Source organism: Pseudophryne corroboree, chromosome 1, assembly GCF_028390025.1.
Source record: "Pseudophryne corroboree isolate aPseCor3 chromosome 1, aPseCor3.hap2, whole genome shotgun sequence".
In the NCBI taxonomy this organism is placed as follows: Eukaryota; Metazoa; Chordata; class Amphibia; order Anura; family Myobatrachidae; genus Pseudophryne; species Pseudophryne corroboree.
The window spans coordinates 781939335-781957886 of record NC_086444.1 but is presented as its reverse complement, the minus strand read 5'-3'; the positions used below and the strand labels follow the sequence as shown (position 1 = coordinate 781957886).

General features: G+C 46.1%; 1 protein-coding gene across 1 annotated transcript in view; it reads left to right on the top strand.

The window, feature by feature from the left end:
• The window catches only part of LOC134910239 (alcohol dehydrogenase 1), a 110480-nt gene that overhangs the window by 68373 nt on the left and 23555 nt on the right, over window positions 1-18552 (top strand). The window contains exon 6 of the mRNA XM_063918057.1: window positions 17146-17406. Coding sequence (XP_063774127.1) covers window positions 17146-17406 — 261 coding nt within the window. The remainder of the gene's footprint in view (window positions 1-17145; window positions 17407-18552) is intronic.

Here is an 18552-nt window from a genome sequence, read left to right as displayed (position 1 = left end):
CAAGCTTCCATCTGCCAGTTGAACACTGCAACCCACAGTTGGGGCAGTAGGACAATGTCCAAAAAGCAGTACTGTCCTGCTGAAATTGGGCCAATTGGGAGGTATGATAAGATAATAATAATAATTCTAGAAATTTACATAAGCCTTGCAATATTTCACAAAGCTATCCACACTTCAAACACAGTCTGTGGCATAACAGTTAGGAGCCGATTGGCTGGTACTTTATCTCTATCCAAGGTTTAGTAAATAGACCCCTAAGTCTTGATGAGGCCTTCACCAATGCCAGCTTCATTTCTTTGTGTTCACTGGTACTTGGTTTTCCATAACCAACATGTAAGGTAGTAGTAACTTATCAAGTGCTGTTTGAAACAAAAAAATGATGTTAAGGAGGATACAGATGGGTCAACGTACACATATACTCAAATCTCTCCAAGTAGCCCCTTTTGGTGTGCCACAGACTTTGCATGTTAGCTGAGTCTGGGTGCGGTTAAGATGCTAGCTGTTGGGCATCTATCAGCGTAGTCAGAATACTGATGCCAGAATCCCTACACCCGTCAGAATGATGATTCCTGAATCCCGACAGGGTCAGGAGAACAATGCTGGAATCCTGACAGCTGGCATGCTGACCATAAGTATAGCAGGCAGGTTAGGGTTAGGGTTGGGGGGGGGATTAGGTTTAGTTGCCACTGGGGGGGTTAGGTTTAGGCTGCAGCGGGAGGGGGATGGATAGGTTGCAGTGATGGGGGGTTAGGGTTAGGCACAACCAGTGGTGGGGTAGGTTCTAGGTACCGCTGGGGAAATGTTAGGGTTAGGCACCAAGGGGTAGGTTAGGGTTAGGCTGCGGGAAGGGACGGTTAGGTGGTAGGGGAGATGGGTGAACATACTTACCTTGCCTTGGTATGCTGACAGTCTGCATCCCATCCGGTGGTCAATGACACTGAACCTGCTGGGTCATGTGGTCCATCTTCTTTGGTTCACTAATGCAATAAAAGGGCAACGCATGAGTACCCTGTGCCGACACTGGCATTTCATCATGTAGCTTCTCAGCAACTCATTCAATAATCTCTGAAAAAAATGCAAAATACAGATGTTTGATATGAGTGACTGAACACACACTGTTTGCTTAATCTGCAAATTTATGCCAATTCCTTTGTGACAAATGTACTTATCCTAACTGCTTAGGACACCACAAGCAAATATCTGTGTGGCTACTGGATGTACACATATTCTTAATGTCAATGGACTATACCGTGACTTTTTCATGTATGTTTGCGTCTGTATATACTGTACTACTTTATTTATGTCTGTATACTGTAATATACTGTATGACATACAGTAGCATATTGTAGCGTAATGAGACGTACCAGTAAAGTAGTTCTTAATATGTATTTTGGTATTGTATTTTAATGGGGACCACACGCATGCACAATGGTGATTTTAATAAGCGACATCTGGTGGACGATCGCAGGTATTACACATAAAGGTAACGCCAAACACTCTGTGCGCCTCCCTACGACTAGGCGCGCCTCCCTACAACTAGGCGCACCTCATTGCGCCAAGGCACGCTGCGTATGCCCGATCGCAACTAACGCCTCAGCCAGCCAAGATAACGGAGGCTGCATCTGTAGTTGGTTTATGCAGCAAACGATATGACAAGTCAATATACACAAGCAGCAGCCCAGCCAACAGACAATAAGCAGAATTGGGGTAAGTTAGCAGCTCACAGCTGTTCAGTAAGTAACAGCTTGAGCTGCTTCCTCCCTCCACGCTCCTGAGTTGTGCGTGTGATGTCATGACATCACAGCACATGTGCGACGGGTGGAGGTGCTGGAGAGGTGAGGACGGAGTGGACTGGAGACTTGGAGAGATGAGCTGGGTGTCCAGGCACACAGAGAATACAAAATAAACAAAAGATTTGAAAAGAGGATCTGACTGCGCAGCTGTGCCTGCATGCCTGCTGCTATTTAGAATAAGTTTTATAAAATGCATAATATACATATATATATATATATATATATATATAATATGTGTGTGTATATATATATATATATATATATATATATACACACACACACACATTTATATATATATATATATATATTTCTCTAACGTCCTAGTGGATGCTGGGGACTCCGTAAGGACCATGGGAATAGAGGGGCTCTGCAGGAGACGGGGCACTTTAAGAAAGAATTTGGATACTAGTGTGCTCTGGCTCCTCCCTTTATGTCCCTCCTCCAGACCTCAGTTTGAATCTGCCCGGACGAGCTGGGTGCTACTTAGTGAGCTCTCCTGAGCTTGCTAAAAAGAAAGTATTTTGTTAGGTTTTTTTATTTTCAGAGAGATCTGCTGGCAACAGACTTTCTGCTACGTGGGACTGAAGGGAGAGAAGCAGCCCTACTCACTGAAGATAGGTTCTGCTTCTTAGGCTACTGGACACCATTAGCTCCAGAGGGATCGTACACTGGATCGCACCCTTGGTCGTTCGATCCCGGAGCCGCGCCGCCGTACCCCTCGCAGAGCTGGAAGACAGAAGCCGGTGACAGAAGCAAGAAGACTTCGAAATCGGCAGCAGAAGACTCCAGTCTTCATATGAGGTAGCGCACAGCACTGCAGCTGTGCGCCATTGCTCCCACACTAAACCCACATACTCCGGTCACTGTAGGGTGCAGGGCGCAGGGGGGGGGGGGGGGGGGCGCCCTGGGCAGCAATTAGAGACCTCTTGGCAAAAGTGGGCATATATACAGTTGGCCACTGTATATATGCATGGGCCCCCGCCATATTTTTACACAGAAACGCGGGACAGAAGCCCGCCGCTGAGGGGGCGGGGCTTCTTCCTCAGCACTCACCAGCGCCATGTTTTTTCTCCACAGCACCGCTGAGAGGAAGCTCCCCAGTCTCTCCCCTGCAGTTACACGGTAGAAGAGGGAAAAAAGAGAGGGGGGTGGCACATAATTAGGCGCAAAAATCAATATAAACAGCAGCTACTGGGTTAACATTAAGTTACTGTGTTATTCCTGGGTTAATAGTGCTGGGGTGTGTGCTGGCATACTCTCTCTCTGTCTCTCCAAAGGGCCTTATGGGGGAATTGTCTTCAGATGAGCATTCCCTGAGTGTGTGGTGTGTCGGTACGTGTGTGTCGACATGTCTGAGGTAAAAGGCTCCCCTAAGGAGGAGATGGAGCAAATATGTGTGTGTGAGGGTGTCTCCGTCGACAACGCTGACACCTGTTTGGATATGTGTAATTAAGTGCTAAGGTGAATTTATTGCACAAAAGATTAGAGAACTGACAGGAAATCTACCCATGTCTGTCCCTATGTCGCAGAGACCTTCAGAGTCTCTCAATGCTCACTATCCAAAATAATAGACACTGATATCGACATGGAGGTTGACTCCAGTGTCGACTACGATAATGCAAAGTTACAGCCAAAATGGCAGAAAAGTATTCAATATATGATTTTTGTAACAAAAGATGATTTGCATATCACTGATGACTCATCTGTCCCTGACACAAGGATACACATGTTTAAGGGGAAGAAAGCTGAAGTAAATTTCCCTCCTCTCATGATGAAAAAGAGCGGTAATCTCCAGACAAGAGACTGCAGTTTCCCACAAAGAATTCTCAGGCAGTATCCTTTCCCCACTATGGCCAGGATAGGATGGGAATCTTCCCCTAGGGTGTCATGTTTGCCCAAAAGGTGGCCCTGACGTAACAGCTATTCTCAGCGATCTTGCAGATAGCGTGCACATTCTGGTACACTACTCAGACCGGCGATGGTGCCGGCATGGGTTTATAGCGCTGTGGCAGCGTGGACAGGTACCTTATCAGCAGAGATTGAGACCCTAGTATGTAGATATATATATATATATATATATATATATATATATGTATATATAGAGATATAGAGATATATTAAAGATGCTGTCTTAAGAGAGATATATATATATATATATATATATATAAAACATGCCCAAAGAGACATGAGTATACTGGGTCCTAGAGTCAAGGCTATGTCGATTTCTGCTTGACGTGTCCTGTAGAATATGCAATGGACAGATGATGCCGACTTAAGAGGCATATGGAAGGCTGAGGATTGTGTGGAGAAGGGTTCTCGGACATGGTCTCCACAGCTATAGCTGGTAATTCTGATATTTTGCTTTATATTCCTGCACAGCCTAGGAAAGCACGACATTATCAAATGCAGCCTTTCGAACAAAGAAACAAGAAAGTCCGAGGTGCGTCCTTTCTTGCCAGAGGCGGGGGCAGAGGAAAGAAGCTGCACAACACAGCTAGTTCCCAGGAACAGAAGTCCTCCCAGGCCTCTACAAAAATCCACCGCATGTCGCTGGGGCTCCACAGGCGGAGCTAGGCCCGGTGGGGGCACGCCTTTGTAAGTTCAGCCACAAGTGGGTTCACTCCCTGTTAGATCCCTGGGCAATAGATATTGTGTCTCAGGGATACAAGCTGAACTTTGAGAAGATGCCCCTCACCGACGGCCCTGCCGGCTTCCCCCCACGAGAGGGAAACAGTGTTAACTGCAATTCACAAATTGTATCTTCAAGAGGAGGTGGTCAAGGTTCCCCTCCTTCAACAAGGAGGGGGTTATTATTCGACCATGTGGTAGTCCCGAAACCGGACGGTTCGGTCAGGCCCATATTGAATTTAAAATCCCTGAACATATACCTGAAAAGGTTTAAGTTCAAGCTGGAAACGCTAAGAGCAGTCATTGCAAGCCTGAAAGGGGGAGATTTTATGGTGACTCGGGATATAAAGGATGCATTCCTTCATGTCCCCATTTATCCACCTCATCAGGCGTACCTCAGAATTGCGGTACGGGATTGTCATTACCAATTTCAGACGTTGCCGTTTGGTCTCTCCACGGCCCCGAGAATGTTCACCAAGGTAATGGCGGAAATGGTGGTGCTCCTGCGGAAGCAAGGTGTCACTATTATCACGTACTTGGACGATCTCCTCATAAAAGCGAGATCAAGAGAGCAGTGGCTGAACAGCATATCACTTTCTCTGGAAGTGTAACGGAAACACGGCTGGATTCTACATATTCCAAAGTCGCAGTTGGTTCCTACAGCTCATCTGCCTCTCCTAGGCATGATCTTAGACACAGACCAGAAATGGGTTTATCTCCCGGTAGAGAGAGCTCAGGAGCTCGTGACACTGGTCAGGAATCTATTAAAACCAAAACAGGTGTCAGTGCATCACTGCACTCGAGTCCTGGGAAGAATGGTGGCATCATTCGAGGCCATTCCCTTCGGCAGGTTCCATGCGAGGACCTTCCAATGGGACTTACTGGACAAGTGGTCCGGATCACATCTTCAGATGCATCGGTTAATCACCCTATCCCCCAGGGCCAGGGTGTCTCTCCTGTGGTGGCTGCAGAGTGCTCACCTTCTCGAAAGTCGCAGTTGGTTCCTACAGCTCATCTGCCTCTCCTAGGCATGATCCTAGACACAGACCAGAAATGGGTTTATCTCCAGGTAGAGAGAGCTCAGGAGCTCGTGACACTGGTCAGGAATCTATTAAAACCAAAACAGGTGTCAGTGCATCACTGCACTCGAGTCCTGGGAAGAATGGTGGCATCATTCGAGGCCATTCCCTTCGGCAGGTTCCATGCGAGGACCTTCCAATGGGACTTACTGGACAAGTGGTCCGGCTCACATCTTCAGATGCATCGGTTAATCACCCTATCCCCCAGGGCCAGGGTGTCTCTCCTGTGGTGGCTGCAGAGTGCTCACCTTCTCGAAGGTCGCAGATTCGGCATTCAGGACTGGGTCCTGGTGTCCACGGATGCAAGCCTCCGAGGGTGGGGGGCAGTCACATAGGGAAAAAATTTCCAGGGGCTGTGGTCAAGTCAGGAGACTTGCCTTCACATCAACATCCTGGAACTAAGGGCCATATACAACGCCCTACGTCAAGCGGAGTCCCTGCTTCGCGACCAACCGGTTCTGATTCAGTCAGACAATATCACCGCAATGGCTCATGTAAACCGCCAAGGCAGCAAAAGGAGCAGGGTGGCGATGGTAGAAGCCACCAGAATTCTTCGCTGGGCAGAGAATCACGTAAGAGCACTGTCAGCAGTGTTCATTCCGGGAGTGGACAACTGGGAAGCAGATTTCCTCAGCAGGCACGACCTCCACCCGGGAGAGTGGGGACTTCATCAAGAAGTCTTCACGCAGTTTGCAAGGCGGTGGGAACTGCCACAGGTGGACATGATGGCATCCCGCCTCAACAAAAAGCTATTGCGCCAGGTCAAGAGACCCTCAGGCGATAGCTGTAGATGCACTAGTGACACTGTGGGTGTTCCAGTCGGTTTATGTATTTCCTCCTCTTCCTCTCATACCAAAGGTGCTGAGAATCATAAGAAAAAGAAGAGTGAGAACAATACTCATTGTTCCGGATTGGCCAAGAAGGACTTGGTATCCGGATCTGCAAGAAATGCTCACAGAGGACCCATGGCCTCTGCCTCTAAGACAGGACTTGTTGCAACAGGGGCCCTGTCTGTTCCAAGACTTACCGTGGCTGCGTTTGACGGCATGGCAGTTGAACGCCGGATCCTAGCAGAAAAAGGCATTCTGGATGAGGTTATTCCTACGCTGATAAAGGCTAGGAAGGACGTGACGGCTAAACATTATCACCGTATAGGGCGAAAATATGTTGCTTGGTGTGAGGCCAGGAATGCCCCTATGGAGGAATTCCAGCTGGGCCGTTTCCTTCACTTCCTACAGTCGGGAGTGACTTTGGGCCTGAAATTGGGTTCCATTAAGGTCCAGATTTCGGCTCTATCCATTTTCTTTAAAAAAGAACTGGCTTCTCTTCCTGAAGTCCAGACGATTGTAAAGGGAGTGCTGCATATTCAGCCCCCTTTTGTGCCTCCAGTGGCACCTTGGGATCTTAACGTGGTGTTGAGTTTCCTGAAGTCACACTGGTTTGAGCCACTCAAAACCGTGGAGTTAAAATTTCTCACGTGGAAGGTGGTCATTCTATTAGCCTTGGCTTCAGCTAGGCGTGTGTCAGAATTAGCGGCTTTGTCACATAAAAGCCCCTATCTGGTTTTCCATATGGACAGGGCAGAATGGCGGACCCGTCCACAATTTCTGCCAAAAGTGGTGTCATCCTTTCATATGAACCAACCTATTATGGTGCCTGTGGCTACTCGTGACTTGGAGGATTCCGAGTTACTAGATGTGGTCAGGGCTTTGAAGGTTTATGGAGCCAGAACGGCTAGGGTCAGGAAAACAGAATCTTTGTTTATCCTGTATGCTTCCAACAAGCTTGGGACGCCTGCTTCAAAGCAAACTATTGCTCGCTGGATCTGTAACACGATTCAGCAGGCTCATTCTGCGGCTGGGTTGCCGCTGCCTAAATCAGTTAAGGCCCATTCCACAAGGAAGGTGGGCTCTTCTTGGGCGGCTGCCCGAGGGGTCTCGGCATTACAGCTTTGCCGAGCGGCTACCAGGTCAGGTTCAAACACCTTTGACAAATTCTACAAGTTTGATACCCTGGCTGAGGAGGACCTTGTGTTTGCTCATTCGGTGCTGCAGAGTAATCCGCACTCTCCCGCCCGTTTGGGAGCTTTGGTATAATCCCCATGGTCCTTACGAAGTCCCCAGCATCCACTAGGACGTTAGAGAAAATAAGATTTTACTTACCGGTAAATCTATTTCTCGTAGTCCGTAGTGGATGCTGGGCGCCCGTCCCAAGTGCAGACTTCTTCTGCAATACTTGTATATAGTTATTGCTTAAATAAGGGTTATGTTGGTTGCATCAGGGTTGATCTGATGCTCCGTTGTTGTTCATACTGTTAACTGGGTAAGTTTATCACAAGTTATACGGTGTGATTGGTGTGACTGGTATGAGTCTTGCCCTGGATTCCAAAATCCTTTCCTTGTACCGTCAGCTCTTCCGGGCACAGTTTCTCTAACTGAGGTCTGGAGGAGGGACATAGAGGGAGGAGCCAGAGCACACCAGTATCCAAATTCTTTCTTAAAGTGCCCTGTCTCCTGCGGAGCCCGTCTATTCCCATGGTCCTTACGGAGTCCCCAGCATCCACTACGGACTACGAGAAATAGATTCTCCGGTAAGTAAAATCTTATTATACATATATAGATATACTGGTAACAAAAGGACTACGGCACTCCCAGACTTGCTTTTTTAAAAAGATTTTTAGTGAAGCAGAATCATATTGCATAGGTGCAATGTTTCGGTGCCCCCACAGCACCGTTTTCAAGCACAACATACAAATAAAACAAACAAACAGTGTGTGTACCTAAATAGGCGTCTTCCATCACGCTGCGAGGGAGCCAGGTGAATTTCGGTGAATCGAAAGATCCCTGCGTCACTGCCGGTGACGTCGGACAGCTGCGCTCCCTGTTGGTATGAAAACGTTGTCTGCGTCTCCAAGCAACCAGGACTCCCGTGTCTGAGAGTCTCCCCGGCCCCCTCACAGCGATCTGTGGAAACATGAACATATAGGGGCACCTCAATTGCATTCATAACATATATAACAACTTTTTAAAGTCCATGTATGCCAAAATCAACCCCTCTATGAACATGCTATATCTTACAGGACATATCTGGTCATGAGTCCGGAATTACCGGATGTTCCCTTCAATAAACAATTAGAATAACCTCAATCAGAGTGACCCTTACCAACATATTTTATGAAGAACTACTACAAGAACACATTCCAATTTTGGCGTTCATTTAACTCATTAGGGTATGTTGTATTCAGAGTGTGTATCCACTTTGTTTCACAATGTAATAGGCGTCCATGTCTGTCCCCCTCTCTCAACGATGCTGGAACATGATCAATCAATATATGCTTTAAGAAGGCCAAGGAATGACCTGTGTGCAAGAAGTGTCTTGCCACCGGTTGGTCAGATGAACCACTTGTCAGTGCTTTACCGGTGGAGAGCCATTCGCTCTCGAACTGTCCGGATGGTGTTGCCCATGTAGTACAAGTTGCATGGGCATATAATGAGATATAATGACATATATCATATGTATGTTGCACCATAGGAGTTGGGGGGGGGGGGGGGTCTCCGGCCTCTGTAAGGTGTCAGAGCCAGTTCCCTGCTGCAGGACCACCGTCCTGAGAGGTTGTTGTACAGCGGAAAACTGCGCCTTAGCAGTCACAATCGCAGCACGCCACATACCCATAACATTAGCCTGAAGGTGACAACAGCGGTGAGTACAAACCGCATGCCCCGCTAGGGTGTTCCCCGGTTCATGGTGCAACAGTAACGCATAGGAGGCATATGGGACCCTCCTGGGGGGAACCCGATATAGCCCCCTGTGTACAATGGCACTTGCTGTGATATTTTTACACTCCTAGGGATACTTTGCCAGTATAAATATAACTGAAACTCTGGCGCCATTACAGGGGATGGAGCTTCCTCAGAGCAGGACCAGTGGTATTTGGCGCCTTCCTCTGGTTACAGGTGCAGCAGCAGGCACACAGCTCCTCCAGACACCCAGGATAGGCAGAAAAAATGGTACAGGGGTGTAGCAAAGGATGGAGAGCCGCTATTGTACGTGATCTGTGTCCTGAAAAGGACAAAAACGCTACCGTTTCACCGGGATATAACAGCTTGCAGCCTCACTGGGGCTGTTTAGCTTGAGTGTGTGGTTGCCTTCTGCCTGTCTCTCTCTCACATAAAGTAAGGCAGGCTTGCTATTGTATTACTTGACTGTGTGTATGTGTATATAAGTGTTTTTTACTGAAAACATGGTAAAACAGCATTAATGCAGTGTATGTCACACCAGATTCTCTCCCTCTGCATATGGTTCCATATCATGTGAACAATGCAGTCAGTACTCACAGCTCAGTGAGGGGACTGGGGGAGGGTCAAGAGCCTTCCTGGCTAGGTGCCATAAAATCCACAATGTCAGATATGTCATCTCAGCTCACTGCTAATGCTAAAAAAAACTCAACAACTGCAGCAGGCTGTTGCAGACCTAGCTGCAAGGGCAGAGGTTCCACAGCCCCCTCTCTAACTCAGGACCACTTAAACGTGGGTTATCTGCTTTACTCTCAGATTCAGATGAGGATATACAGGAGGAGGGGGAAGATTTGGGGATTCCCCTTCTGCACAGGGTATTGAACCCCTCATTTTAGCTATACGGGATGTGTTAAAACTCCCTCTAGAGGATAATATCGACACAGCAGTTATTTTTCTTCACACAGAACAAGCTCAGTGTCACTTTCCCTGATTCTGCAGAGTTAGATGACCTATTTAAATTAGCCTGGAAAAATCCAGATAAAAAATACCAAGTGTCAAGATGGTTTTTGCACACTTTCTCATTTGCTCCTAAAGGCAGGAAAATGTGGGAAGAGCCCCTGGATGTTGACGTATCAGTATCTCGCCTATCTAAAAAGGCAGTACTGCCAGCTCCGGGCTACTTTACAATAAAGGACCCTGGGGATAGAAAAATAGAGACTACACTGAAGTCTATCTACACTACAGCGGGTATATCACATAGACCGGTCATAGCAGGTTTCTGGATGACCCATGCCATTCATACGTGGGGTACTCAGATTCAGGAGAACCTCTCGGGGGATATGCTTCTGGTCACTACGGTGACTCTGCTGAAGCACATTCAGGACGCTGCATGCATCCTGTGTGATTCTCTCAAGGAGATAGGCAATATTAATGCTAGGACATCTGCTATGGCAGTGTTGGCGCACAAGGCTTTGTGGTTGCATCAGTGGATAGCGGACGCAGAGTCCAAGCGCAGTGTGGAGTTTCTCCCTTTTTCAGGGGAATGGCTCTTTGGGGTGGAATTGGATGCGTGGCTTTCTAAAGTTACTGTGGGGAAATCCACGTTTCTCCCCCCAGGGGACCCGCCAGTTAGACATTCCTACCCAGGGCCGTCTACTCAGATCTTTCGGTCTAACAAATTTAAATCTAGGGCCAGAGATGCCTCCAATGCGGCTAGAGGCACCAGAGGTAAGACAAGAAAACCAGCGATCACCGGTTCTCAGGAGAGCACCAGTTCAGCTTCCACTAAGGCCTCAGCATGACGGTGCCCACCCACCCCGAGGGGATCTCTATGTGGGAGCTCGGCTGCGTCACTTCAACCGCAACTGGGAAAGTTCCTGCCAGGATACCTGGGTAAAGGACCTAATTTCTCAGGGCTACAAGCTGGATTTCGACGGTGCTTGTCCCAACCGATTTTTCAAATCAAGCTTAACAGCTTTGGAGGATACGCGTATTACGCTGCAACAGGCCATCCTAAAATTGGTCCAGTACCAAGTCATTGTTCTAGTGTCACACGGGCCCCTGGGTCCAGGGGGGGCCCACACCGCACCCATTGCACCCATTTTAATACTTACCTTTCCGGAGTCCAGCGCCGGGAGCTGCAATCGCGGGCGCCATGTTTCCGGAGATCTGTGCGTGCGCAGTAGACTCCGGCACAGTGCCGGAGTCTACTACGCCGTCTACAGCACCGTGCAGAGGAGGGGGCCCACCCGGAGTTGCACATGGGCCCCCTCCTCTGCAGAAACGCCCGTGAATGCCACTGCAACAACAGGGAAAGGGTTACTACTCCAACCTGTTCGTGGTACCGAAACCGGACGGTTCGGTAAGACCCATTTTGAATCTAAAATCTTTGAACCCTTACTTAAAGGTTTTCAGGTTCAAGATGGAATCCTTTGCGAGCAGTGATTGCGGGTCTGGAAGAATAGGAATTCATGGTCTCCCTGGACATCAAAGACGCCTATCTCCATATCCCGATTTGGCCACTTCATCAGACTTACCTGAGTTTTGCCCTGCCTCGGAAGGCATGGTACGTGAATTTTCTGGACATGTCCGTCGAAGACCCTTGGCCTCTGCCACTGAGAAGAGATCTTCTTCAACAAGGACCGTTCATCTACCCGGACTTACGGCTGCTTCGTTTGACGGCATGGAGGTTGAGCGGAACATCCTCGCTCACAAGGGCCTTTTCAAAAAGGTTATTGCTACCATGGTTTAGGCCAGGAAACTTGTGACGTCAAAACACTATCATAATATCTGAAGGAGATATGTCTCTTGGTGCGAGGACCACACATATCCGCCTGCGGAGTTCAACTTGGGATGTTTCCTCCATTTCCTGCAGGCTGGTGTGGATAAGGGCTTACGTCTGGGTTCCATTAAGGTCCAGATTTCAGCTCTCTCAATTTTCTTCCAGAAGAAATTGGCAGTATTGCCAGAAGTTCAGGCCTTCTTTCAAGGGGTGCTTCACATTCAACCTCCTTTTGTGCTGCCCACGGCACCCTGGAATTTGAATGTAGTGTTGGAATTTCTACAGTCCTCCTGGTTTGAACCTCTGATGATGGTAGAAGACAAGTACCTCACGTGGAATACGGTGATGTTATTGGCCCTGGATTCTGATAGGTGTGTCTCAGAATTGGGGGCCTTATCATGTAAAAGCCCTTACTTGGTCTTTTATGAGGACAGAGCGGAGCTCAGGACTAGGCAGCAGTTTCTGCCGAAGGTCGTTTCTGCATTCCACTTGAATAAACCTGTTGTGGTTCCGTCAAGTTCTGCCACTTCTGCTTCTCCAGAGGCATTGGATGCTGTACAAGCCTTGAAGATCTATGTCAAGAGAAAGTCTCGAATCAGAAAGACATATTCCTTGTTCATGCTATATGATGCGCAGAAAAAGGGTTGTCCTGCTTCAAAGCAGTCCATTGCTTGTTGGCTTAGACTTACTATCCAACAGGCCTATGTGTCGGCAGCCTTACCTGTTCCTAAGTCTCTGAAGGCCCACTCTACAAGATCGGTGGAATCTTCCTAGGTGGCTGCTTATGGAGTCTCAGCCTTGCAACTATGCTGAGTTGCTACCCGGTCGAGGAAGAACACCTTTGTGAAGTTCTACAGGTTTGATACCCTGAATACTTGAAAGGTGTGGGAGAACTTATTGGGTGCTAGAATGGAAATGGGCAGCCTTAGATGTACCTACGGGGTTTTCCCTCTTCCCCCAACAATTAAAACATAGATAAAGGTGTATATTGGTGTATCTGGGGCGCCATTGTATATTACATTTTTAGAATATTTTGCTTTTATATTGAAGTTCCTTGCTATTAACTGTTCTCATACCCATTATCAGGCTCCTATATCCATCAGTACTATAATGTAACCACTGCTTTGGTCTTCTCACGTAACCACAGAAAGGGGGTGCCCCAGATACACCAATATACACCTTTATCTAGGTTTGATACCCTGGCCAAAGAGGATTCCCAGTTTGGGCAGGCGGTGCTGCAGACGTCTCCGCACATTCCCCGTTCTGGAAGCATTGGGATGTCCCCATTGTACTAGATTACCCCAATATCCCTTATGGGTGCTATAGAAAATAGGATTTTAATAACCTACTGGTAAATCCTTTTCTTGTAGTCAATAAGGGATATTGGCCCTCATTCCGATCTGATCGCTCGCTAGCTACTTTTTGCAGTAGTGCAAACGTACAGTCGCCACCCACAGGGGAGTGTATTTTCGTTTTGCAAGTGTGCGATCGCATGTGCAGCCGAGCGGGACGAAAAAGTTTTTTGCAGTTTCTGAGTAGCTCTGAACTTACTCAGCCCTTGCGATCACTTCAGCCTGTCCGGTCCCGGAATTGACGTCAGACATCCATCTTGCAAACGCATGAACATGCTACGTTTTCCCTACCACTCCCAGAAAACGGTCAGTTGACACCCATAAATGCCTTCTTCCTGTCAATCTCCTTGCGATCGGTTGTACGAATGGATTCGTCGCTAGAAGCATTGCACAGCAATAATGCTGTTTGTACCCGTACGACGCGCGTGCGCATTGCGGTGCATATGCATGCGCAGTAGTAACCTGATCGCTGCACTGCAAAAAATGGCAGCGAGCGATCAACTCGGAATGAGGGCCATTGGGCTCCCGCCTCAGTACGTTGACTTTTCTACAGGTTCTCTTTTATATGGTTACCTGTTCAGCTGTTGCTGTTTTGTTACCAGCTGTTGCTGGTCGTTTTATGTTAGTGGTGTGCTGGTGTGTGAATCTCACCACTAGTTGTTATGTTCCTTCTCTCAAGTATGTCCTTTCTCCTTCGGGCACTGTTTTACCTATAACTGCCTGTGGGAGGGGGCATATAGGGGAGGAGCCATCACACCCAGTTGAAGTATATATGTATATATATATATATATATATATATATATATATATAGTAGCAAGCAATGGTAGCACTCTGAAATAAATAGACGACAGCGGTGCTATGTTCAACATTTCAGGGACTGCTCTCTTTTATCAAGACACGACCAGCTTAATGACAATAGAAACACAACTATCCAACATAAAGTAATAATATAGCCATATAATAGGTCCACACATATAAAATCCAAAAATTATATGAATAAATTCTGGACCACTGAGATAGTTTTATTATTACTATATATTGGATAGTTGTGTAGTTATGATGGAATTACGTTTTATATATCAGCAGTGCATGGTCGTAGTTCTATTGTACACATAGGCCCTCATTCCGAGTTGTTCGCTCGGTAAAAATCTTCGCATCGCAGCGATTTTCCGCTTAATGCGCATGCGCAATGTTCGCACTGCGACTGCGCCAAGTAAATTTGCTATGCACTTAGTAATTTTACTCACGGCTTTTTCATCGTTCTGGCGATCGTAATGTGATTGACAGGAAATGGGTGTTACTGGGCGGAAACAGGCCGTTTTATGGGCGTGTGGGAAAAAACGCTACCGTTTCCGGAAAAAACGCAGGAGTGGCCGGAGAAACGGAGGAGTGTCTGGGCGAACGCTGGGAGTGTTTGTGACGTCAAACCAGGAACGACAAGCACTGAACTGATCGCAGATGCCGAGTAAGTCTGAAGCTACTCAGAAACTGCTACGAGGTGTGTAATCGCAATATTGCGAATACATCGTTCGCATTTTTAAGATGCTAAGATTCACTCCCAGTAGGCGGCGGCTTAGCGTGAGCAACTCTGCTAAAATCGCTTTGCGAGCGAACAACTCGGAATGACCTCCATAGGTAATAGAAAAGGCACAGTATATACAGTCCTATTTTCTGTAGTCTGTATGACATATTCTGTTGATTCAATCTAGTTGTGAGGACCGGTGGCCTCCTTATATAGGTGGCGATCGCTCACTGTATATTGTGATGCCCTTGTACAACATGTTTTTATTCTTATGTGTGTTTTTTATGTTTGTTGTTGCACTTGAGTTTGAGGTGTTGCTTAACAACTGTGACTCAATCCAGGCTGGCTGCTCCCACTACCCGACAGTCTGTGATTCCCAGCGCAGTGTCGCGCTGGTAATGTCACTGCCGCTCGGCCGGGCACGACGGCTCCATTCCACGATTGGTGTTTGGTAAGCAGCTCTTTTGTATTTATATGTGTTATGGTCATTAAGCTGGTCGTGTCTTGCTAAAAGGGAGCAGTCCCTGAAACGTCGACCATACCAGCGCTGGTGTCGTCTACTTATTTCTGAGTGCCACCATCACTACAATCCATATGTTCAGCACAGAGAGGTTGTGCACCAGATCACTTTGTATATTATACCTAAGCATGAGTGCCGGACATTTTTTGCACACACACGCATATATATATATATATATATATATATATAGCCTGGTAATCCGCACTCACATCCGAACTGTATCATCATCGGGGTGCACCACAATGGTAACATTTCATGTTCTACAAATCTATCCACTGAGGTCATTGAGACTTGATAGAGGGCAGTCACCATAATTACAATCCAACAAAGTCTTTATGAATAGGTCATCATTCCATATAAAGTCATGACCTTATATGGAATGATGACATTTTAATAAAGACTTTGTTGGATTTTAGGTATGGTGAGAGCCCTCTATCAGGTCTGATATACATATATATATATATATATATATATATATATATATTTATAAATATGAACACTAGCACTTATGAAAAATATTTAGATAAAAATAAATTTATATATATGCTAGATGGTTTTAAGGTGCATACACACTTGCCAGTGAAGTAAACGAGATTGCTGATTTTGCCCTTCCTGAGGGACGTCGTTTACCATATCAACTAGTTGTACGTTGTCCAACGATGAGCGATACGCAGCTCTGTGGTTCGTTAACGACCCTCGCTGTCGGCCGTGTCAGCTCAATTGCACGGCCCGGCCGTGGCATGACGTCACTGAGAGATATTGTTGTCATATCGCTCAGTGTTTACGCACTGCCACCGACCGCCCCATCAGGGAAGGGAATATACTTGGCGACGTCGCTCATAGAGCATATCGCCTAATGTGTACCCACCTTTAGATAGTTTTAAAAAATGTATTCAGCTTATTAATAACATAGATGAATTCTGCCAATTTTTTTAAATCTAGTTTCTTAATAAATTTAATACATTTTTTAAAACCATCAAATATATATATATATATATATATATATATATACATACACATTTATTTTTATGTAAATATTTTTCATAAGCACTAGTATTCACATATTTTCTTCTGTACCCCCTCACCAGCGGCTGTATTGACCACGCACTTCCCTTTCTCCATTTTTTCTTTCATATATATCTATATATATATATATATCTATATATATATATCTATATATATATATATATATATATATCTCACAGTCATCAGAGGAAGCACACCAGTAGCTAAATTTCACATTACCCAGTGTCCTCCTAGTTGTCCTAGATCCCAACATACAATGCAATGAAGGCGACACTCGGGATTGAAGATGCAGACACAGACAGATCCATGCTCCGGGCACCATGGCACCTAGCTACACCTCTGATTGGGGTACAAAAGCAACAGTAAGTCCAGGCAGAATTCAGAAGAAGGAGTACGTCAGTAGTCAGCAGGGACTAAAATAACTGTCATGAAATGCTGTATCCAGCAATCATCCTCCTAAAGCTGCCATTTAAAATAGTATGGACCAATCAGATAGGATATGAGACAATACCCCAGAGGAGGGGAGAGCTTGTAAAAACATGTGACTATACAGCATACAAGATCCATGGCATAAAATTACCATTGCTGTTCTTAACACAAAGGGAATGCTACTATATATTAGTCTACAACACAACAAATTAATAAAAGTAAAGTCACAGCAGCCTTTTGCCAGTTGGTAACTCAACAATCTTTTTCCAATTTTTACAGGTGAAGCCTGGTTCTACATGTGCTGTATTTGGTTTAGGGGGAGTCGGGTTGGCTGTGATTATTGGATGTAAAGTAGCAGGTGCTTCCCGAATCATTGGAGTTGATTTAAACAGTGATAAATTTGCAAAAGCGAAAGAGTGCGGAGCCACTGAATGTATTAACCCAAAAGACTACAAACTTCCCATCCATGAAGTCCTGGCACAGATGACTAATGATGGAGTTGATTATGCATTTGAGGTCATTGGAAGCACTACAGTGATGGTTAGTAAAGGAAAACTTGTTTTAAAAAATGTCTGATCTTTATTACGAGAACCAGAGCCGGCCCTAGGCATAGGCAAACTAGACAAATGCCTAGGACATTTGCAATGATATGCAGCATGCCTATATGCTATGTGCAACTGCAGCTGTATCTGCATACGAAATACTATGTTACAGTGTGTTCCTTGAAATCACTGTAACGTAGCATTTCGTATGCAGATACAGCCACAGTCACATACAGAATATAGGCATGCTGCATATCATTTTAATTAGCAGAAGCTGCTTGTGCATCCTATTCACATAGCAACACTAATAAGATGCATTGAAAGCTAAAAAAAAAAAAGGCCCCCGGAATAAGGGATGATGCTGCTGGGAAAGGGGTGCTGGGTCAGAGGTGGAAATAGCGGCGGTGCTAGGGGGCACCGGCCAAAATCTTGCCTAGGGCATCATATTGGTTAGGGCCGGCTCTGACGATAAATAATAACTGTTTATTGTATTCATTAAAAATAATACATTCAAATATCATAATTTACAGTTAAAAGAAAACCCAGTAAAAAGGTACAGCCTTGCACCTTGGCAAAACCATGTTTTACTGCAAAAGGCAGGGGGTGGCACATTTACAATGTGCAGACAGACGGAAAGGTAAATTTACTAAGGTGGGAGAGTTTTAGAACTTGTGATGTAGCCTATAGAAACCAATCAGATTCAATCTATTATCTTCTAGAAGCAGCTAGATAAATGTTAAGTAGAATCTGATTTGTTGCTATGGGCAACATCACCGGTTCTAAAAAAAAACTCCCACCTTTGTAAATTTACCTCATAGATTAGGGATTGGGGCAAGTCTACTTCAATTATAAAAATCAGTATAAAAATAAAGTTGCTTATTATTTATAGGCTACATGCAAAAAGTGACAGTATGCTACCTGCATACACTAAATGAACCCGCAGCTGATGACAGCTTCTGGCCAAATGTATAATAGTAACAATTAGGCATTAACACTATATAAATCTAATTAAGGGGGTCATTCCGACCCGCTAGCACGCTGCAATTTTTCGCAGCCGTGCGAATGGGTCAGAACTGCGCATGCACGCGGGTGGCAATGCACAGGTGCACCGCTGCCTGGCGACGGCCGTCGTCGGGCAGCGAAG